The sequence below is a fragment of the Prunus avium genome, chromosome 1 (assembly GCF_965620075.1).
Source record: "Prunus avium chromosome 1, drPruAviu1.hap1.1, whole genome shotgun sequence".
Classification (NCBI taxonomy): Eukaryota; Viridiplantae; Streptophyta; class Magnoliopsida; order Rosales; family Rosaceae; genus Prunus; species Prunus avium.
In genome coordinates, this window is record NC_142284.1 from 6689817 (window position 1) to 6713187 (window position 23371).

Genomic DNA, 23371 nt, shown 5'->3' on the forward strand with positions numbered 1-23371 from the left:
CGATAGATATTTTGCAAGTCTAATCCCTAGTCTAATCCTCCCTATCAAACAAACAAGCTCTTAGAGGTGTCGGCATAAATAGCTCTGAATTATAAACTACTAGTCTCACCAAAACCAAGGCAAGTTGAAAACCATGGGCTGATGGATAAAGATCAAACAAATTAACAAAAGCGTACATTATAACTAAAGTGTCTTATTATCTTCCCGAAACAGGGGCAGGATAAACTACAACCTCCTTATGCCTACATGCCACAGAAATTACAGGGGAAAACAGCGACAACGTGAAAATGGAAAGCTGATTTCAGGGAAAGCTCTACAGAGGAACCCGGGAAAACTGTAACTTATACTTTAAGCGTTGGTGGTGGCGGCGGCGGTTGGCTTCTGAATGATAAAGGCCATACACTGACCCTGGTTGATGTTGTCAAATGCCAAACAGCGTATATAAGCATTTGGGTAAGCTGTTTTGCACTGGGAGATTTCATTGAGCACCATAGACGGGTCAGTGCAACCAAACATGGGCAGCTTCCACAATGTCCAGTATCTCCCATCGTAGTAGCCTGGCATCGTGCTATTCGCCCTGTAAATATGCCCGATCTTCCATGGTTGCAACAATCAAACATTAATTCAAATCCCTCCTTCCCCCAATACCCCTTGGATTGAAAAAAGAAGTTTTAAAATAAACTGACCTCATCGAATTCGAGGCAAGGGATCCATCCTTTCTTGAGCATGTAGTCAATCTCCTTTGCAATTGAATCATCAGAGAGTGGTGGAAGGTAGGACAGAGTCTCAAACTTCTTGTTGTTGATTGGGTTCCATACCTGTAAAATCAAACAAACCAAGAATAAGAATCTTGGGTACTTGGGATCATATAATCATAGAACAACCTGTTAGGTTTAACATTACCTTCATGCAGTGAGTTCTTGAACCATTGGAGACAGTTTTCTTGGTCCATCCAATCGAATCTTTAACCGGGAAAGTTTTCGGAGGGTGGGTTGACAGGCCAACGTAGCCGGATGCAGCAAGCGGAGCACTGAAGATTGCAGAAGACATCTTCAAGCTTTATTGCTTATCAGGATGATTGATCGAATATGAGAAAACAGCAAAGTCTTGTCGTGCACAAACACAAAGTTGAAGGCTCTTCTTCTAAAGGTGGTGGAGTTGGTTGGAGAAGAAAACAAAATGTACCAGCATGGGTTGGTTAAGTGGTATTGAGAATACGGTGGGTACAATGGTATTTCAATTCCTGCTTTAACCATCCTCTCACTAAAAATCAAAATCCACTTGGCATGCCAAGAGAGGATTGGGCCCCACCAATTCATGGTGCCACTAGGGAGCTTCTTCTAGCCAATTTTGCAGACATTAGACTAACCGCGGGAATCAAATATATAGGAAGAAATGGCTCATCTCTGTCATTGGCTTTTCATGGAGCTTGGAGAAAACTTCAAAAATTGCTGGATGTGGTTCTTTGATGCGAATCCAGGTTTAGAGAATCCCTTTTAGCCAACTAATGGAGGCTGGCTTCTGAGCTAAATAAATACAACAGCATTCAATGTAAAGATCTGCAGCTAGATGCATCTTTGGAAGAACAGGATAGACTTGCCTCTGGATTTGATCTTTCCAATACACCAATAAAGACATCTTTAAAGCAATGATGCATAATTACCAATTGAAAAGCCTTCAAGATCCCTTCTGAGTTGGTTTAAAGTTTTGTATATCTTTCTGGAACGAGAATGAGACTTATCGTTAGCTACAAATTTATGGACAACACCATCAATCTCGATGAAGCTCCAAGCAGAACTTGTAACTACTTCTCTATCCTTCATCATTTTCCTGACCCTCGTCGCATCCTCCCAGTTTCCCATTTCGGCATACATGTTGGCCAGAAGAACATACCTTCCACTATGTTGAGGTTCTAACTCAATCAGAAGCTTCCCCACCCTATCCCCTACCTCAGCATGGCCATGAATCAGGCAGCCATTAAGCAAAGACCCCCATATCGCTCCGTCTGGTTTCATTGCCATACTTCTTATCAATGTTTCTGCATCCTTCACTTGTCCGGCGCGTGCCAAGAGATCAACCATGCACCCATAGTGCTCAATCCCTGGAGCAATACCATAAACTTTACTCATGCGTCCCAACAAGCGCCATGCTTCATTTACCAGAGTTTTGTGATTGCATGCAGTGAGAACTCCAACAAATGTCACAGCATTTGGTTTAGGTCCCTTCTTTTCCATTTCTGCAAAAAGTGCAAGCCCCATATCATTCTCACCATTGATAGCAAATCCCATGATCATAGCACTCCAAGTAGTCACATCTTTACTAGGCATCATACTGAACACTTCTTGTGCATCTTCAATGCATCCACATTTTGCATAAAAATCTATTAGTGCAGTACCAAGCTCAAGTCCATACTCAATACCGTTTTCATTTAAAAACAAATTAATCCATTTCCCTTCTTTGAATGCGCCCACGGACGCGCAAGCATTAAGAACACTGACCAAAAGAGACTCTTTGAGCCTGACATGACTCTTCGATTCACGAAACAGGTCAATAGCTTCATTGAAACAAGCATTCCAAACATACCCAGAAACCATTGCGCTATAAGAAACATCGTTTCTCTCTGGCATTGTATCAAACAAATCACGAGCCTCGTGAACCAACCCATTACTACAATAACCACTAATAAGGCTAGTCCAACAAGCCACATTCTTATCCAAACTTTCCTCAAACACTCTACGAGCAAATTCCACAGCTTCACATTTGCAGTACGTACTAATAAGTGAGCTAATAACATAAACATCACAACCATGTCCAAACTTCATTATCTGACCTTGTAGCTGACCAAGCAAAGATGCACCAACATATGCTTTAACTAAAAAAGTGAAAGTACGAGCATTTGGCTCAGTGCCCATCCTTCTCATTTTGGTGTAAATGGAGAGACCCTTTTCAGATTCTGAGCGTTTCAAGAAACCCATAATCATGGAATTGCAATCAAAGATGTTGGGTCTGGTAATTTGATATAATAGAGTCTCAGCGTAGTGCAGATTGCCATATTCTGATAGTGCAGAGAAGGCTAAGAGCTTGCTGGCAATGAAGGTGAAACGAGCAAGACCGGTGGTGACTATTTGGGCATGGATTTGTTTAAGTTCGTTCAAGCTTGAACATCTTTGTAGTAGGAGAAGATACGGAGGGCCTGTGACTGACTTAGAGAAGACTCTGCTGCTCATGTGGTGGACTACACTTTGAAGTTGACAAACAAGCTGCTATAGTGTTGTAGCATAGTAGGTCCACATGATATAACTCGTTCACGTATTATAATACACATGGATATTTTGTGATACTATACTCTAAAAGTGGGAAATATCAACCGTGTCGTCCACCCATATTATATCACGTGACTATACTACAGTACCATACAATAATTTCTGCAAGTAAAGCCTTTTTATCAGACTTTGTGGGGAAAGTGATTAGCTGTGTTACACTCAAACATAATCAAATCCAAGACCTGTCACTGTAGATATAATAAATATTTAGTATGCCACAAAATAACAAATGAATTTTACGCTGCAAAAGAAGAGAGAAAGAGAAAGGATGGGATAATTAAAGGGTGAATTATAAAGCTTGGCCTTGGAAAGAATTTGACCCCTTATCCTAGCCCCACTATTTTGTGTTATTAGAGCATCTCCAACCGATATGTCAAAAATGCCATATAGACATTTAACGGCTAGAAATAATATCTCACATCACTCCAACCGAATTGTCAAAGCTGATGTGGAATGAAGGTTGGAGGTTCAGCTGTTATTTTTGACATACCAAAAGCAAGATGTCAAATGAATATTTTATTATTTTTTAAAGACAGTTGGCTGCTACTTTCATTTATTATTTTCCTTTTTTATTTTTTTTCTTCTTTATCTTGAATAATTTGACGGTTACAATAATTATTTATTTGACATATCGGGTGGAGTGTAAAACTGTGTAAATATCAAATTGCCACATCAGCCATCAAATTTAAATTTGATGTTTGGTATTTGACATCTCCCTTGGAGATGCTCTTATAAACAATTATTTGACTACTAGTTGTAGTGACAGAGTACTGAAAATATTGAATATTTTTATTTCAATTATAAAAAAATAATCCGATGTCGTAAATTTCTTTTTCTTCCTTGCTTGTTTTTCGTTTTTGCTAACCCTAAACCCAGAAAAATTAAACAAAATAAATGAACATGGGCAAATCAGAGCACACACCTAATGGGTTTTAAATGAACGAGAAAATCCTTCAAAAACCATGGATGTCAGTAATAATCACCATGTTCCCTTTGTCAGTAAATTCTTTGTAAAACCCATTGAACAAATAATCCTTGAAACCAATAAAACCATTCAACAAATTAAACCTAAGACAAACCCAGATATTTGTAATACCCAATAAGAATCGAAGTTTGTTATTTATTTTTTTTCAGTAAAATTTCTGCAAAACCCAAATGGTATAAACCCTTCAACAGAACAAATAAAAGAGTCCAGAATTTTGTATTACCCAATTGGAAACATGTTTGTTGGAACAAAATAAACAAACCAATTAAAATAAACGCATACATACCTGATGCCGAATGGAGGAGTGAGAGGAGTATAGCTCTTGTCAAAGGAGAGGGCTCTAAGAGGAGTTCGAGCTCAGCCCTGACCGGTTTCGGTGTAAAGGAAAGAAATTCATCTTTGACTGAGGCGGCACAAATATGAGAGTGGGGGTTTGGACTTTGAAGACTTCGGGGTAAGAGCACGAGAGAAAAAAAAGGCGGGATGGGAAAAAGATGGAGAGAGAGAGTTTCAAATTTTTGCCATAAAACGGTTGGGAGAGAGAGGATATAGAGAGAGGAGAAAAGAGTCCTGACACGGAAAAAAAAACTCAAAAAGAAAAAGAGTTGCCGGAAAATCTACCCACCTCAACGAGAAATTCTTGAATACTACACATAAAATAACATGACACCTTGTATTTTGGTCCAACACAACTCCACTATGTTTCTACCGTGTATAAAATAGGCAGACACAAGAACTTCTACATGTTAATGGGTGCGTGAATGATGAATCGAACACAAGACCTCTTGTGCAAATATAATTATTTTTAACCACTCGAGCTAACAAGCTCCTTGATGAGAAACTCAATATTTAATAGAATAGACAATCTATTATTAAAATAAACAGTCAACCAATCATCATTGATGGTCCAAGAGCATACATATTGATAGATACAACTGCTATTTTATTGCTGAAAAAATTGCTAGCAGAAACAGCATATCCATGAATGAAGCCGAAACTGGATTTAAATAAGAAATGAAATCTAGCATTTTTACATCATAAGAATGGCAAATGAGGATGGTAATATAATTGATGATGGACTATAATGACATTGCCAGGAGATCCAATTGAATTGCTGCTGCAGGCACTCTTAATAACTTATACCAACAACCCTAACAGAGGATAATCAATGCCAAAGCTTCATGCAGAACCCATTTGGCACAACAGATGATTTCTTACATGAAATACTTTCGGAAAAGGTGTCAACAAGTTGCCCTGCAAGAGATGCAGGATCTTCAATAAAGGTATCTACAAACACTCTCACAATCCTTACCTCCTGAGGGGTAGCTCTCAAACTATACCAAGTCAGAAATTTCTGCCGGAAGTTCTGCTCGATATGTCCCTCACACTCTAACCATCTGATAACCTTCACATAATACTCAAAGTCCCTATTTGAAACACCATTTGCCACACACTCCTCATCTTGCCTTTCCCCACTTCTCTTCTTTGATGTGCTGCCATCTTGGGGTTCCTCTTCTTTCCCAGTCCCATTTTTTAAATCCTTGCTACTGGAATTGGATTTTTCATTCCTTCCTAGCCCATCTTTGAGTGTTTCGATTTTGCAAGGAGTGATTGGCAAGCCAGCCTCGGAGCTACCAACAAATGGTACACATTCCATTCCAGTTCGAACAGGGGAATTTGATCCATTATCAGTGCTGATGTCTTCGATAATTTGGCCCTCTGGTGATTGCTTGCACTCACGTGTTAGGACATCCGAATTAGATACAGAGCCAACCATCCCATTGGCTTGTTCCTCGTCCAACAAAGAAATTGCATCTGCTGTAGGTCCTCCGCCCATGCTATTGCAGTTGATAGCATCATTTGATATATTGGCAGAAACAGTTTTGTCAGTGTCCTTGCAATAAGTAAGATAATTGTCTGCTCGGTTATCAGCCTGATCACCATATGGAATAGCATTATTTGTTTCATCTTCCACTGAAGAAGGATTAGAAAGGCTGCTACAGTTGGTAGCCGGGCTCTGACTTCTCTCTGTCACTGAACAATTAGGGACTTCATCTCCAGCAGTACTTGTGGAGAGCCGAACTTCACACACGCCCAAATGTCTTGTACCATGAAACGAAGTGACTTTGAAACAGTACTCTGTAGCTGGAATTAGTCCAGTCACAACAAACCGCATCTTTGGTGCAAACAGCGTGCACGTGGGTTCCGCTGGATAATTCATATCATCAGCCTTACAGTGCCATAACTTGTAACCTGCTATATTTTCTGCGGGAGGATATTCGGAACCCAAAACCACAGTGAGGGATGTAGCATGGACATTCTCAAATCTAACCATGTCTGGAGCAATCAAACTTGGATCTGAAAGTTTAAAAGAGTACAACAACAAAACAACCATTAAATCCCTTGATGAACACGTGTTTGAAGAAACCAATAAACAAGATAAGATACATTATCTACAATAACATCATGGATTTTTTGTGATGAGAGAAACGAAGAAACTAGACAACTCTGGTATAACATAAATGAAAAGATCATATGAAACTAATTACTTATCACAATTACATCGTTGGTATGTTTGCAACACATGGTGACCGGCAAAGTTGTGGAATGCAAGTAAGTCCAGTGACTGTGGTTAGGGAGTGACAGTTGCAGAGAATTAGATTACCTTGTCTTGTAGGCTTGGGCAATGGATGCAACGTTGCATTGGAAAGCATTGAATCCAGTGACTCCAGAGCAAATGCACAAAGTTTCTGAATCTCTGGTCCAGAAGAAAGCCTGTTAACAATACCCCGACCCATCTTTAATGGTAAGCCTGTTAATGGACCCACTTCAGCTTGAAGCTTCTTCACAGCTTCATCCACAATCTCATAAAGTTTTTGATACTTTTCAGTCCCTCTGAGAAGCTTATGACTCAAGAAGATACGATAGCACAGTATGTCCACTCGTCTGGTATCCTTTGCCATCACTAGTTGTTTCCTCCAGGATCTAAATACATGCAAGAACACAATGCCAATCAGATTGTTGTACACGAGGAAAAAGTAATATCTAAGCTAACTGGTACAGAAAATTAGTAATAATTACATGCTTCGTTGTGATATTACATGCTTTGCACAGTTGGGAAGTAATTAGTTATAAACAGCATTCGCAGAGAAGAAATAGCAACCATTTATTTGCATCATATTAACTGGCAACAAATTCATTAATCAACCACTTACAATGCCTTACAAATAGAAGAAAATCCATTTTTCTTTTTTATTAGTCTTCTCCGTTTTGGAGGAATTTATACAGGAACAAAAGTGCAATACTAGGAAATAAATTCAAACTACAGCCAAATTACAAGTAATCAGCCAAGTAAAATGTAGTGACAGCCTAATTACAAGCAATCAATCTAATCAATTCAAATCAGCAACAACACCAACCCCAACCCTGCACCCTCATGCTGGAGCATGGGTATTTCAAATGCCCAGCTTGACAAGTGCCAATTAAAGATTTTGCGGTCGACATCCAGCCAGACCAAGCAGTGCTGATCGACATTGGCCCCGACCAAGCACAGCGGTCGACATTATGTCTGGACCAAGCACAGCGGTCGACATTATGTCTGGACCAAGCACAGCGATTGACATTTTGTCCAGACAAAGCACAGAAATCGACATTTTGTCCAGAGTCCAGACCAAACACAGCAGTTGACAATTGTCTAGACCAAGCAGCAGCCGTTGATGTATCTCCAGACCAAGCAGCTCCAACTAGAAGCAATCCTCAGTGAATAGAGAGTTCTTGTCCTCCACATTGAAATGGTCCTTCAAGGCCATGACGATGATCACTCTTCAAACCAGTGGAAAGTGATCATTCTTCTATATGTTGCAATTAATCTCACAGTGAGATTACGAGTTATGGATGGTACAGGTTTGGTACCCTGGCTAAAATTCAAACAAATATCCTCACTTTTATTTTAGATATCTATAACACCAGAACAAATATCTGTACCAAGCCGAGATATCAAGGCCCCGACGCTTCGAATTTATTGGCCGATACAAATATCAGTACCCAGGCCCAGAACAAAGAAACAAGGTGGCAGATGTAGAAGGGTAGGGAAACACCGGCTCTGCACTTTTATCTAGATTAAGTAGTGTAAGAGCCAAAATCTACCCTCTAGAAACTTACTTTGATACCATGTTGGAAAATAGAGGAAAATCCCTTTTTCTTGTTTATTAGTCTTCTCCATCTTGGAGGAATTTATACAAGAACAAAAGTGCAAACTAGAAAATAAATTCAAACTATAGCCTAATTAAAAGTAATCAACCTACTTAATCAAAAAAAAAAAAAGTAATCAACCTACGTCAACTCTAGTGATAGCCTAATTACGAGCAATCAATCTAATCAGTTCAAATCAGCTTAATTGTAGGTAATGAAAATAGAATAGACAACAATCAAGCAATCATAAATCAGTCAATATCTTCCGACACTATTTATCAATGAGAGAAAGAGAGAGCTTTTTTGACAACTAGCAACAGTATCAACTCTGCAATGATGGAGTTGATATAATATTAACATATATACATGAACATGTACATATGTATGTCTGTCAATATATATGTATGTATCAACCTTTTGGCATTAGCATCAAAATAACCAAACTACAGTTTCAAAAGAACCAAAACATTCTTTTTCAATAGAAGAATGTAATCAAGCTCTAAAAGTTACGATGTCAGGAAAAACTTCAATATCAAACTGTAGCACAATGCTGCCCACTTCACAATCTGATTTCAAAGAATCTTAACAACTCAATACGACTCATCAAATCAATCATTCATAGACTCATAGGTGTGTTTGGCAGGTTTCATGAAATGTTACAACTTGAAGGAAAAATGTCTAATGCTATCTCGTGCATTAAATTGGGAGCATGCAGAAAGCTTCTGTGTAAGGCTCTAAAGTTATTATATCCACTCTGTCATTTTATGGGTAACAGTGATTATGATGACTGTTATCCAGATAATACCCCTTAACCTTGTTGTAAGAAAGACACAGCTCCAAAAGAATAAGGCTTGGTGTCAAACATTAACCAACTATACTTTATAAAGAAATACAACTGGCACTTTTTTTGAAGCCTACTTAAGTGAAAGTAGTTTAGTCAATAAAAAAAGAGTACATCCAATAGGTGAAAATACAGAATTAGAGGTCATATAGGCTTCAAATTTATTTTACTTTATTCTAAAACTGGAATAAAGATATCTATGATTTAAGCAACAGCCATGAGCTTCATGTTTCTACAGAACAAAGGGTTTGGAGACAAACGCTCCAGAAAGTATAAGCACTAGGGCCATTATATATGCATCTCTCCTTCAGAGTCACCAAATACAAAACTAGTACGCTTTGTATACTCTCAAGAAAGTTCAGTATAGCTTTTGAGAAGGAGAGGGAGAAGCACCCCAGGAAATCTATCCCAGCATGTGTTGTTTATGTGATTCTATGCAACAAGTCTGCTAAGATCTTCTCGAGACTGATTTTTATTAGATCTAAATGACAAAGCATTAGATGAGAAACAAAAGCCTGCTCAAACATTCTTCAGCATATGCCTACATGTCAACTGAGAGAAGTCCCCGTTAAGAAAATTGCATTACAGATGATGGTTAGTCACCCATGTTTACTTTCTAATAAATAAAAAAGAAAAGAAAAAATTCAGCTTGATTGCATATTTTATAAGCCCACATAAAATCAAGAATAACTCAAATTAATAAAAGGTCACATCACAGCCACCCAAAAGAACAGCTAGAACTGATACAGGCTAGTAGATTTAAGAGTTAAACACTACTAATTGATTAACACGAAAAGAAAAGAAGAACTCAATCCTGCTTTGTAAACAATTGTAAAAACTCATAAATTGTTAAATGCTAAATTGCGCACTTAAAGTCCTACATAAGTATTCAAGAAGATTGCAGTTCATTATCTGAAGTCTACGAATTTGCAGAAAAAAGTAATATGGTACAATAATGAAACAAATTATTTAATCATGTAAATTATCATACAACCACTGTAGTAAGAAACTAAGCCCACAAAATAAGTTATTACGCATTTTTCATCTTAAGATAGTGCAATAAAATAAATATAAAATCATAAATTCTGATTAAAATTAGCAATATGTCCATTGTGCAATAAATTTAAAAAAAAAAAACTGGGGGGCATAGGATAAACTTAAAAAAAGAAAAATGAAAGCCATGACGATTCTACAGAATTGTCCATAAAATTTTGTGAAATATAGAGTGACCATAAAATAAAAAATAAAAGAAGATAAAAAACAGAGTTAATATGTGCAAATATTTACCCGAGCAAATCATTCACTTTGCCGCAAGATACACAGTAAAAGCTCCCATCAAGTCCCCTGCGTCTTCCCTCTTTGCCAATACCACAACTTTCACGTTTTAAAGCGCACTCAAGGTGGCACGACATGCCACACGAATTACCCTGGAATGGCGGCTCCGAGCTGCAAACCAACCAAAGGCTCGGGTCCTTGTTGTCATCAAACTGATAGCAGATGCAACATGAACACCTCTTGCAAAATGCACCTTCTCGATTTAAGGTAGCTCTGCAAGCTGAGTTTTTGCAGAACGTAGTATTAGCTAAGTCACTCCCACTACTATTGATTGAAATACTGTTTTCTGGAACAGGTAGTCGAGATGGATTCTCAGTTTTCCTCTGCCTTTTGGCAGTTCTTTGGCCAGGTGCATCAGATGATTGTGGTTTAAGGTCTGTAGAAACCTCATTTCCCCCTGGTTTCCTTTCAGACACAACTTTCAGAAGGTGCTCTATTATTTTCACTTTGGTCAAGCCAGTATATTTCCTTTCTTTCCCCATTTCTGCACATAGGATCTGTAAAATCTCCTGACGGCTCCATGACTGTAGCAATTCACAGGCACCGTGTGACCACTTTGATATTTCATATACAAGCTCTCTCTTTTTCTCCACACTTAACTTACTGCTTTTTGACTGATCAAGTGCAAGTCCTGTAACCAAGATGAATGAATATGTATTTCAGTATATCAAAAGTAGAAGAGTAGAACTGAGGAAAGAAAAACATAGATCTCTGAAAAATTCCTAAAAGAAGGGTAAATATATTTAGAGAGGGATATGGACAATGAAACAAAAAGATTTTCTCCAGAAACACCATACATTGAATCAAAATTCCTCTTCTGCATCTTTTTTCAATTAGGATCATCACTTTGAATCCATATAACCATAAGCATGACATGTCAACAATAAGGAACAAAAACATTATATGAGTAGTAGCACAAATCCCAAAACAACTAACATGCACCCTTACAAAACTGTCAACTAATCTCCATTACCTGCCACTTCAGAGACTCATTAGGAATCCCAGTCCAAACTTTAATTTTAGTCATGGAGACTCATCAGAATCCCGGTCCAATTTTGAATTTTAGTCGTGGAGTAAACTTAGTATTAAATTAAACAAAGTGTACGCAATACTAACATCATTTGGAAAATGGTTGACTTTCATTTACAAGACAGCCTAACTACACCAAATATAATAAGAATTGCATGGGACGGTCACACATAATTGGGTAAGATCCATCAAGCCCACATGAATCCTGGAACTAAACACAAACTCAGTTGACTTTGGAATTCCCTTGGCTCTGCATTTTCTTAAGAGCTTACACATGACTTATTTGATAAGGTAGCGTAGTCATGAGCATATACTACTACCAAAAAAATAAAATTACAAGCTTACTTCTCCTAAATAATGCAAGGAGATAATATTATGCAGTGAAAAAGAGACCACTTCATTATATCTGATTAATAGCAGCTGAACAACTCAGAAATCTACCCTTCACAATTTAGCTCTGAAATGCTGAATACCATCACACGGGAGATGATCTAAAATCAAACATCAATCTAGAAGCTACAAGACCATCAATATTCATCAATACCTATTAGAACCCATAAGCTCGAATCAAAACCAGAAAACACTAAATACGGGAAGAAAAAAAACCCACAATTTTCCTTCAAGCTGACTACCATGCATATTCCAAATCCAGCAAAAGAGTCAAACTTTATTGCCCAATCAAGAGAATTATCAAAACCAAACATCCACAACCATTAAGAATGAAAACCCAGAAACAATTTGAGCATAAAAATGAAAATAGAAGATTAAAAGAACAAAAGGGTACCATCAGATGAAGAATCCGTGGCCATAGTTATTGAATAACAAGCAGTCCAGCCTCCACATTACCACAAAGAGCCCAACTTTTGTGAACCTGGAAATCAGAGAAACAATTAGGACACACCCAGAGACCACCACATCACATAGGAACAAAAATAGTAAAAGAAGAAAAACCCCAAAAAGAAAGACAGAGAAACAAAAGGGATTATGAATGAAGAGAGAGAATGAGAGGGAATAGAATAACAACTACCAAGAAAAAGACGCTTGAAATTCTGCCACACAGCCCACGAATCCATGACTTCAATCTCTCTCTTTCCTTTTATCTCTGTTCCTTTCAGGACCCGAAGATGCAGTGAAAGGAGATTCAAAGAGGGCTCATAATCTGCTGCTTCTTCTTCTTCCTCCAATTGTTAAGAGAGGGACAGAGGGAGTTTAGTGAGAGAAATTGAGAGAGAAAGAGATGGGAAAAAGTATCAAATCCCCATCAAAATTTAAGAGAGAGAGTAGAGAGGCTATGACCATGAATTGAGGCTACGACAAGCGCAAAAGCGGCTGCATGTCATCTTCTTTTTCACCTCTCTCCTCTCTCTCTCACTCACTCACTGACTGACTCACTCAAGCGTTACCTTTGCTTAATTACTTGGGCCTTAATTTTCCTTATTTTTGTGGGTTCACTATTTATTGATTTTATTATTGTGAAATACTAAATTACTGTACTACCCTTTTTCTTTTTTTCTTTTTTTAGTTGTGATTTATTATTTGATGAGTATTTGAGTCAAGAGGAGGGGGGTTTCTCATACACACACTACTAAGGTGTCATGGGGGTTTGAACATGAGACAACTAGTGTGTAAGTTAAGACATTTTTTCACTAGGCGAGACCTCGTTAATAGTTTTTGAGTTTTCATATGTCAAAGAAGACCATCGAAATGTGACAACGTGTGATGTGTTAATATTGATTATTTTTTTTCAGAGTTGTCTATAATAATTTCTTATGGAAAGAAGTACAAAGCAATAATGGTGCCAAATATGGGTAAATCTTCTCTGATGACCAAACACAATAACAAACTAAATTAATATGGGGAGAACGAGCATAAAGTGAAAGAGCAACCGAGAAAACTGTAAATTTTTTTGTACAATAGGTGGATCCTAACTAATCACAACATTCTCATCCTTATCACAAATAATATTTGTTACACGTATCATTTTTTTTTTTTATAATTGTGATTGCATTTAAAATTCAACGGGAAAAAAAAAAACTAGCCAAAATCGGTCAATATAAACTAGCCACAAATGGCCATTAAATTACAGAGAAATCTAACACCAACATTAAGATAATTTGGTGCGCACATCCATTAACGATCATGCATGACCAATGAAACTCTGGCATAGGCATCCCAAGATTGCAAACTTAGAATAATTAAACAGAAATAAAGCTTGAAAAAACCAAGCCAGAACAATACAATTAAAAACTCTCACAAATGAGAGATGAAAATTACACATAAAACCCAAAGAGAGTTTATGAGACTTACTCCAAAAATAAAGAAACTAAATATGCCAAATTGCAACCTTGTTGTTACAAAGCCAACCCACTGTCCGTAAGCACCAAAAGATAACAGATCTGCACCAATCAACTTTCCTCTTCGAGTAGATACACTGATAAATGATAGATCCTTAAAGATCTATTATAGAATTACACCATAACATTTGAATGGATGCTTGGTTGTTGAGCTAATAAATGCAAGTATTTTTTTTTAATAATATAAGCGATAGCGGGCGAAAAGGGGAATCGAACCTTGGACCTTGCTTGTAGGGGTAAAGGCTCGTAATTCGACATGTGTAATTATGTTGTTAGGCTACATAAAGTTGTAAGGATGAAATGTCCTTACGAACAAGGAACCAAATATTGTCTTCCTTCTTCGGATGGATTGAGGGAGGACCCAAAGAGGGCTATAATTGTCAATTCCGAAGTAACACTGAAAAACTCAGATTGATTCTGTTGTGTGCCAATAAGCCAGTTGAATAGAATGAGAAGAAAGACAAGGGGGATGGAGTTGTCAATGCATAAGGAGTGCCCCCACATATATGATATAAGTGTCAGATAAGGCAAAGGGTGGGGTTGGTTATGCATCATTTCTTAAAGTTTGACAGTTTGTTCGCTAACATATAAAATTGTACAGTAAATCTATGATAGTGCTCCCCATGCCAACCCTAGTTTAGCAATGGTTGGTACCAATCAAATTTCGCTCTATTTTACCCTTATTAATTCTAAGCATCTCTTATTTAATGGCATGCTATTTTCTGATGTGTTTCGTGATTACAAAGTGGACTTGTAACTTACGTAATTGAACTTTCGCTATTGCATTCAAGATTATGTGTTTCCTGATATACCACATTTATTTCGTCAAATATGACACTAAGTCTTTGGCATTGACTGGTTTGAGTATTAGTTCCTTTATTACTAGAAGACCAAGAAAACCATAAAAATTAGATCTAAGTCCCTGTGCACATAATTTTTTTTTTTTACAAAAGTTCAATAGTTTAGAATGTCATAACTTTCATCAAAATATAAAGTGCTTCTTGAACAAGTACATGTATTTGAATAATAAAAAGTTCAATAGTTTAGAATGTCATAACTTTCATCAAAATATAAAGTGCTTCTTGAACAAGTACATGTATTTGAATAATAAAAGCTTTGCTTCTCCAGGAATCGCTTCCAAGTATTTTTTCCATGTTTGGATATTTAATAAAAATTCCGATGTTATTCAAATAAGCATAATTGCTTCCTACAAAAGCAGTAATAAATGACTTTCCCTAGAAAGCACTTTTATGACTTAAAATTTTTCTGCCAAATACTGTGAGAAACGCTAAAGCCATTTCAACATTTGCATAAGCAGTATGAAGCATGAGCTCAATTTAAGAATAGATTTCGCGAGCTTAGTACTTCTGTTGCAATCATTGTTTACCTACATTAATTGCAAGAAGTATCTGCTGACATTGATATGAACTATATACACATGCTGTAGGGGAAAAGGAGAAGATGGAGAGAGGGGGTTTTTTATTATTTATATATGGTAATTATTGGTGGTATTGAATGGTGACAGATGATGCTATATTTAGAGTTGATTTAACAGCAATGGATAAGATTGAATATAGTGTCGTCTTCGCTTAAGTCATGGAAGTTCACGGCACGTAAACATGTTTTGCTTTTGAGGGCAAGGACGGTCTCGGTCGTGACTCGTGACTCGCCTAAGCCATTATGGTAGTTTTTGCATGATTTATCTTCTCTCTCTTTTTTTTTGGTTGAAATTACATAGGATTTCCCAACATTTTCTTTTTCTTCCTTTCAAATTTCTCTTTTTAATTATATGGCAGTTAAAATTTGTTTTATTATTTTCTTTGTTTCATTAAAAAATACTTTTTTTTTCCAAAAAGTTATCTTGGTCAACGTATTTGCTTGAAGGCTTAAGCGAGTTATTAACACTAACATGCTTTGAAGTTTGTGGTGCTTTCACAAAACCCCTTCAAGTTTCGCAAATTACACTAACACTCCCTCCCCGAAGCTTCAAAATGTTTTCACAAAACTCTTTTCTTTCATTATCCTTCGAAAATTTGCTGATATTATTAAAAATATTTCTTCAAATGACAACATTAATTCAACGATTAGACCTCAACAGTGTATGTGCAATCTAATATATGAGGTTAATTAATATTGTCATTTGAAGCAATTTTTTGATGTTGCCAATAATTTTTAGGTGCAAAATTAACGAAAGGAGTTTTGTGAAAACAATTTGAAACCTTAGTAGGTATTTGTGTAATTTCTGAAACCTAAAGGAGTTTTGTGAAAACACCAAACTCAAGAGGTGTTAGAGTAAATAACTCCGCTCAAGGTCACATTGTCAAACTTCTTGTTTCAACTTCGAAGGCAGCTAATCAAACACCACATTGACCCTAAGATCGTCATATTAGCTGGGCTTGATAGAATACAATATTTTCCCTCAACAAACCTTACAATACAAACTCTCTTGACTAATATAGTGCTAATCCAACAAACCCTCAACTAACCCTAGCCTAACTGATGTTTAACAAACCAACCATAGTGCCAACTAATTAAGTTGACGAAGTCAACTTATATATGGATTCCTATCAGGGCTGGATGTGATTAAAACGTACCTCCTTTTTCCAAGAACATCACAAGGTCTTGAAGTTATGAATATCCAGAAAGAAAAAAAAAAAAAAAAAACTTACGACATAGAACGGGCTACACAAAGAACAATGGAAAATCGTTTGATATTCAATTGTGTCCTACAAAATCGCTTTAAGAAAGTACTAAAATTTCAATAATTCAATTGAGTGGTCAAATGATATAAGATTCAAGTGATTTTTTTTGTAGAGATGATCTTTGAATGAGTATCTGCAAAATAGACGGTTTGGATTAATAAAATAAAATACAGAGTGAGCCCTACAAGAGTGCCCCTCAAATAAGCTAATTTGAAAAATCCCTCGTTGAAAGTTATATGTATCCAAGCCAAGCTCTCACGTGCAACATTATTGAGCAGTAGAAGAATTGGAAGATAAATTATTTTATTCTTTTCAATTATATATTTGAGAAAGAGACGTATGCCTAACAAAGCCATCAAAAGATTAATTATTGGAGATAAGGGGGAAGGAGATGCGCTAATTGGGCGCCGACAAATTAAGATTTTGTCATAAAACTCCATCTGAAATGGTTGGATGAAATTAAAGAGGTTGTGAATATTCAGCTGTGTTTGTTTTCTTGTGGGTGTTAGGAATCAATTATCAAACCGACTGCTTTGCATTCGACCGAAAAAACAAAAATTGCTTTGCCACATGGATTCCTAGAAATGGACTGGACGGAGTGATTGGTGTGGTAATTATACTGGGTTGATCATCTACTCAACCCCCTGCGCTCGTACAAGGATATTATTATTCAAGAACTTAGCCGCGCCGGCTAGTATTGTATTCTAATGGCATATTTACTAATCAGGAATTGGAATTCTTATTCGGAATTGAATTCCTCATATGGAGAATTCTTGCGTTTACTTCACATCAAGGAATTGAAAAGTAAGCGGGGCCCACACAAAATTAGGAATTGAAATCCTGATTTTGGAGGTGGTATTCTAATTCCTGGAGAATTCATCCATTAGGAATTCATCTTTTTTACCCATTATATCCTCACATAATTTTCAAAATTCCAAATATGCCATCTACTTTAACCAAAAAATGTGGATATTTTAGTAATTAGTACCACTCCTACCCCAATTCCATATGGTTTAGTAAACAACTTCAATAGGAATTCGGAATCTAACTCCCCTCAATCCATATGGTTTAGTAAACAACTTCATTAGGAATCCGGAATCTAATTCTCCTCAATCCAACTCCTCCTCAATTCAATTCCCCCTAATTCAATTCCGGATTAGTAAACATGCCATAATTGTAGCTAATTTTCACAGTTAATAGTTGTTTAATATAGTGTCTTTGCAAGCAGTCCTGAGTTCAATTCATGTTCGTCATTTCTTCTCAGGTTAACTTGGTTTTTTAGGGTTAGGATAGACATGCACCAACCTATCTGTCGACAGATAAGATGAACTTTCATGTAAGGAAGTATGTAAGTTTGATATACATTGTTGCCCCGTTTTCCAACAACTTAAGCTGTTGAGAACCAATGATTGTCAGTGATAAGATACTAATTCTCACAAGCCTAAGAGCATATGTTAGTTAAAATGTCTTATTTATCTATCTAATAGTTAAGAAGCCTTATAAAAGAAGTGGACGCTTTAACACAATGTCTTCAAGTATAAGTTTTGGTTGAGAAATTAAAATTGAATGTTAAAAGGTTTGTAATTTGTAAACCTGAATAATGCTAATTATACAAATTAGCTATGAATCTAGTGGTATTTCTCTTCTTTCTCAGCATTAGAAGAGGCCCCAAATTTGAATTCTCATCTCTCATTGATTAAAAAAAAAGTACGAAGTACTTGAACATTAAGAGAAAGGGCAATGGTCAATGAGGTCTAACCCAGTGAAAAATAACCTTAACTTGCAGACTAATGATCTCAGGTTCGAACCCCATAGCACCTTAACAGTGTGTGTGAGAAAACAGAGCAAGGGCAATGGTTGCACTAGCTCGACTGCTAGTATTGGAGTTTTATTATTTGGATTAGGTATAGATAATAATGTTTAGAATAAATTACTCCTTGGAAAAAGTAGTCACCTGCACTTTAATTAAAGCCACCATGTGTGGCCTTGTAAACCAACCATATTTGCATGTTACCTTCACTTGCGGAGACCCGTTGCACTTTCAAGTATATTAAATTGAGATTTCACTGCAGCATGGAGTTTAATATTAGTTACTTCCTTCCCCCAGACAAGGTGAAAAATATTAACACCACCATGCTGGACGGTAAACTGGTAATTTCCAGTTTGCTCTGCACTGAAACTGCAGCTGGTAAAGTAAATAATAATAATTAGGCTGCAGGAACAAGAAAAGCATTAAACGACAACAAATCCACTACCTCAGCCACTTGGAAGGGCAAATGGTTGCCCTTTCATCTATGTGGTCCTTGTATACAATTAATTAATTATTAATTATGAAATGATTGCATGGTTTCATGGGAATGGCAATTGCGTTCTTGTGTGTGATTCTGGGTTGTAATGATATTACGGGATTGAGATTATTCAATTTCTCATGTGTACATATAGACCAGCACTTTGCTGCCGACACTGTTGCCATTAGTATAATATGTATGGACGATGATGTTGATATTTCACGCGTTTAGGGTATGATATCAATAAATATTTACTTATATTATAACACGTAAACGATAAAAAGAAAAAGAGAAAAAGGGAGAATAGTGTATGTTAATAAATGATGATAAACTATTTTCCATAAGAGTGTGTAAAGAATCATTGAGAGAGAGCATCAAAGTGAGTGGCGATTACTCCATTTATTTGCTTTTGGCTAAAAGTGCATACAAGACAGCATGATCAAGCAAGCAAACAGTTTCTTGAGTGCACTAGACGCCAGCTTTTAACAAAAGAATATCATTTTTTTTGGTCCAATCCTTCAAATTTTTGAGAGCTTGACGGCAGGGCAAGCTCTTACTTTGACATTTCCTTTACCTCCATTGCCCTAGGGCTTAACACTACAAAAAGTCTCCCAAATAGTCCGATGGTGATGTAATTTATTAAATTATTACACTTGCCAAAACACACCGTGAATTCTAAATACAAATTAGTCGGGTCAATTTTTGTACAAAGTTCAGACTCAAAGCCAAGAAAGTCATTATAGCCATGCCAAAGTTTGGCAAAATGAACCTCCATGTGAGCACGCCTCTCTTTAATCAAATGATTAAGTCGATGAATTCTTTTGGCACAGCCTAATTCATGAACGCAAGCGCAACCCCTAGAGGGATATTTAATTTCTGGTTTAAACATCGATTATGAGGGCTGCAGGTCCTCATTACTTGAGCAATAGCTCACAGGCCCATTCAATTTGGTCTTATCCAATGTCAAACCAAACAGTAGCTAACGGGCTTGGCCTTGACCTGTATGAAACATGAAAACCCATTTATTGCTTTAAACCATTTATTTAGTTGAATTAAACTATTACAAAAACGAAGAGAGAATATTAGTGAAACTTGTTTATATAATATCTGACCGAGCACTATTGATAAAAATCCGACGGTAGGATGACGACCACGCATGTCGAAAGCCTATAGTGAGCTTGGAACCGCCTAATATGTGTTAAATTTCAGAGGCACAGATCAACGTGCCATTATTAGCCAGGGACGATGGACTCAGGATTTGAAAATTGAGTGGGTTAAATTTACATTACGTACAAACCTACTAAATTTCGATGGTTTCCCATTGGTGGTCCAAAAATTAGGAAATACCGACAAATTATTGATATCGATACAAATTTGATAGAAAAATATGAAAATTGTCAATGAAACTTTAGAAAATGTTACATATTATTTTGACACAAAAGAATTGAAAGATTTTTTTTTTTTTATTTAAAAAAAAAAATTGAAAGAAATCTATTGCATAGTGAGTTTGAATTATTTAAGTGAGTATATTGCGAGTTGACAAAGACTGTAATTTATATAATGTTAATATATATATTAATTAATGAAAGAGTATTAAAACAATATATAGAAGCAATAAATATGGGAGTGTGTTAAATATTTAAACAAAAGTTGTAGTAGTTTGTTGATTGAGTCTAGTGGGGATTGTCAGGATCGACACATGCTGGTTACAAAAGTTACTTTTTTAGCATGATTTTTTACTTTTTGGGTGGGCTGGGTATGATATTGTGGGCTGGTGAAAAGAAAGTCACTTGGGTTATAGCCCAGGTTAGTCCAAGGGTAGGTCCGTCCCTGCTATTAGCAACACCGATATTGTCTACAACTTAACCACCTACATAGCCCAATAGGTGTGGAGTTTTTATCACAAAAGGTATCGATGTCATTAGTATAGTTGAACCATTCATTATATTTGAAGAGTAAAGATGGAAAAGCAAGCAAAGGAGCAATTTTGGGATTGAAATATAATGTGCAATTCTGGGAGCAGAATGTGCTGTGCAGAACAGTCAACTTGACAGAATGTACTGTACTTCCTCAGAACAAACCAGATGTTGAGCCTTATATCATTGGAAAGATACGGATGTTAGCTTTCTGTAGAATTTTACGGTTCATGATTCGGACGTATGTGTAGAGAGTAGTTGCCATTTTAGTACAGACAGTTCGGGCAGAATGTGTTCTGCGGGTTTTGCAAATTAATCCTTTTGAAGTTCAATCCTTGGAGTTTAATTTGTGTCAATTACATTTGGGAAGTGTCTACAAGGATGTGGAGTTATTTTCTAAGGTCTGATCCTATATCTAGTAGGATTTTTTATGCCAACTCATCAATGACAATTGAAGCCAAACTAGGAAAGCGTAGTTACCAAGTTGAAAGAGGATTTGTTCCTTATTTAAAGAAGACCAGAAATTAGGTTCTCTTATGCTGGAGTTTGAAGGAGAGTCAAAGAGCCGCTGCCATCGTCAAGTTCTCGAGCATCGTCACAATCCATAAGTTTTCTTTTATGTCTTATAGTTTTTCAATTATGTTTTCTTTGAATATGAGTAACTAAATTATTCTCTAGGGCGAGGATGACGCCCGATCATGGATAGTTATGATTTCTAATGTTATTTAATGAATTCTAAGTTTCTTTTAGAGATAGAGATGTGCTACACCTTTTTATTCTTGTCACTAATCTATGGCTAAGTTCAATAATCCAGGAGATAGAGATGTGCTACACCTTTTTATTCTTGTCACTAATCTATCTGTGATGTTGGTTTGTTTGGAATGCGCCTTTAATTAAAACCCTAAACAATATAAAAAGTACATGAGACTTGTCTTCTACTTTGATTTTAACTTATTCCTTTTCATTTACACCAAACTTGGTCATTTCATTTGGAAACAGACAATATCTCACGATCTAGTCATTTATAATCTTTTTATTCCTCTCTCTCTCTCTCTCTCTCTCTCTCTCTCTACATTAATTCCTTTGATGAAGCACTTTTCTAGCTTTGAGACATCACTCATCACAACAGCATGCAACAACAATAAACTTCTTATTGGCTAACTTATCATCCTTTGTGAAGAAGCCTTATCCATGTTGCCCTAGTTTAATTGGCAAAGAAGTACACTTGCATATATCTTGACATGCACCCTCCTGCCTTAGTTTGAAGTTTCTCCATTAATATTATTAAATGTAGATCCAGTGCTAAATGTTGGAGGCACCATGACTGAAGAAGAAACCTTAAACCTCTTACTCCTTGACCCCTCCTCACTATCATCATCACCAACACTAATCCTACTTCCCATATGATTATCTGGGCTATCTATCCACCCCATAATTTGGTCCATAATGTTCCCTTCCCCAATTTCAGACCCTTCTGAGTCCACCCCAGCTTGCCTGAACCCATGAGCCCACTCCGCACTGCAGTCTGAGATGCTAGAGCTTTCCCAAGAGGAAGGCTCAGTACTAGTACTACCTTCTTCGTTATGAGGCACAATGATGCTAGGCTGCACCACTTTCTCGATATTCTTTATATCAATTAAAGGGTTTATTGGGTTTTGGTATTGGTATTTCCTGAAGTGGAAAATACTTGCAAAAGTGAAGTGATCACTCACCCTACTCTTGGATGACTTGTTATGATCACTACTCCTAGCCATGATGCTTTGGAGGTTCTTGCTTAACTTGGCCTTCAAGGAAGAGAAGCTAAGCCCCCCTATGCCGCCATGTCTGCCATCAGACCCCGACATAAAGCCCCCATTGGAAACAGAAGAGACCAATGGACTTGAGTTGGGGTTCGTGGCAGGCCCTGGGGACACAAAGTTGGTACGTGCGTTTTCGCCACGTAGGGCTCTGGCAGCTTCATCATAAGCTCTTGCTGCTTCTTCAGGTGTGTCATAAGTGCCTAGCCATAGCCTCACACGTTGAGATGAGTCCTTGATCTCAGCTACCCATCTTCCTGACGGCCTTTGCCTAACCCCAACGTACCTTCGAAGTGCGGTTTTCGTAGTTGATGGGGATTTGGTTACCATGGTTTTGTTGTTGGTGGGGCTGCTGGTTGCAGTTGTAGTTTTTGTGAGTACTTCAGGTCCTGCCATTCACAATACAAATTTTTAGCTAGGGTTTCTAGCTAGGAGCTCGTGTAGTAATTGAGCTTTGATTAGGCTTTTCTCTAGAGTAGCATGTGAAAAACACATGTGGTTGGGTTGGCACTATATATAAGGTTTGCTCCAAGAATTGATGAATATTAGTTTATAATATGCATATACCCATCTCTATTATTTTTTTGTCTTCACCTTCATCCCCCTATCCA

The 23371-nt window shown here is 37.0% G+C and overlaps 3 protein-coding genes and 1 pseudogene across 4 annotated transcripts; all 4 read right to left on the bottom strand.

Annotated features, from left to right (window-relative positions):
• Positions 1-124: 124 nt before the first annotated feature.
• Positions 125-1199, bottom strand: LOC110753434 (ribulose bisphosphate carboxylase small subunit, chloroplastic). The gene is made up of 3 exons (XM_088246478.1): positions 904-1199; positions 687-818; positions 125-594 (listed from the first exon to the last, which is right to left on the bottom strand). Exons 1-3 carry the CDS (start codon positions 1048-1050, stop codon positions 349-351), a joined length of 525 nt encoding a protein of 174 aa, XP_088102604.1. The 5' UTR covers positions 1051-1199; the 3' UTR covers positions 125-348.
• A 160-nt stretch (positions 1200-1359) lies between these two features.
• LOC110753433 (pentatricopeptide repeat-containing protein At5g66520 pseudogene) lies at positions 1360-5048 on the bottom strand (annotated as a pseudogene). The gene is made up of 2 exons (XR_015831103.1): positions 4595-5048; positions 1360-3511 (listed from the first exon to the last, which is right to left on the bottom strand). The product of XR_015831103.1 is annotated as a pentatricopeptide repeat-containing protein At5g66520 pseudogene (transcript).
• Positions 5049-5156: 108 nt separating this feature from the next.
• VIN3 (Fibronectin type III domain-containing protein) lies at positions 5157-13111 on the bottom strand. Its single transcript, XM_021954331.2, has 5 exons — positions 12732-13111; positions 12489-12575; positions 10628-11306; positions 6974-7293; positions 5157-6666 (listed from the first exon to the last, which is right to left on the bottom strand). Exons 2-5 carry the CDS (start codon positions 12511-12513, stop codon positions 5474-5476), a joined length of 2217 nt encoding a protein of 738 aa, XP_021810023.1. The 5' UTR covers positions 12514-12575; positions 12732-13111; the 3' UTR covers positions 5157-5473.
• Positions 13112-21915: 8804 nt separating this feature from the next.
• On the bottom strand, positions 21916-23217 carry LOC110753450 (uncharacterized). The gene has a single exon (XM_021954361.2). It carries the CDS (start codon positions 23154-23156, stop codon positions 22221-22223), a length of 936 nt encoding a protein of 311 aa, XP_021810053.2. The 5' UTR covers positions 23157-23217; the 3' UTR covers positions 21916-22220.
• Positions 23218-23371: the final 154 nt, after the last annotated feature.

Excerpts from the sequence above, each read along its gene's own strand:
- LOC110753434 (XM_088246478.1), bottom strand. The coding sequence starts at position 1,050 with ATGTCTTCTGCAATCTTCAGTGCTCCGCTTGCTGCATCCGGCTACGTT. Across the intron at positions 819-903 it reads CAAGAACTCACTGCATGAAG|GTATGGAACCCAATCAACAA; the intron begins GTAATGTTAAAC and ends TTGATTTTACAG. Across the intron at positions 595-686 it reads CTTGCCTCGAATTCGATGAG|ATCGGGCATATTTACAGGGC; the intron begins GTCAGTTTATTT and ends CAACCATGGAAG.
- VIN3 (XM_021954331.2), bottom strand. The coding sequence starts at position 12,513 with ATGGCCACGGATTCTTCATCTGATG. Across the intron at positions 11,307-12,488 it reads CACGGATTCTTCATCTGATG|GACTTGCACTTGATCAGTCA; the intron begins GTACCCTTTTGT and ends TCTTGGTTACAG. Across the intron at positions 7,294-10,627 it reads AAAGTGAATGATTTGCTCGG|ATCCTGGAGGAAACAACTAG; the intron begins GTAAATATTTGC and ends GCATGTATTTAG.
- LOC110753450 (XM_021954361.2), bottom strand. The coding sequence starts at position 23,156 with ATGGCAGGACCTGAAGTACTCACAAAAACTACAACTGCAACCAGCAGC.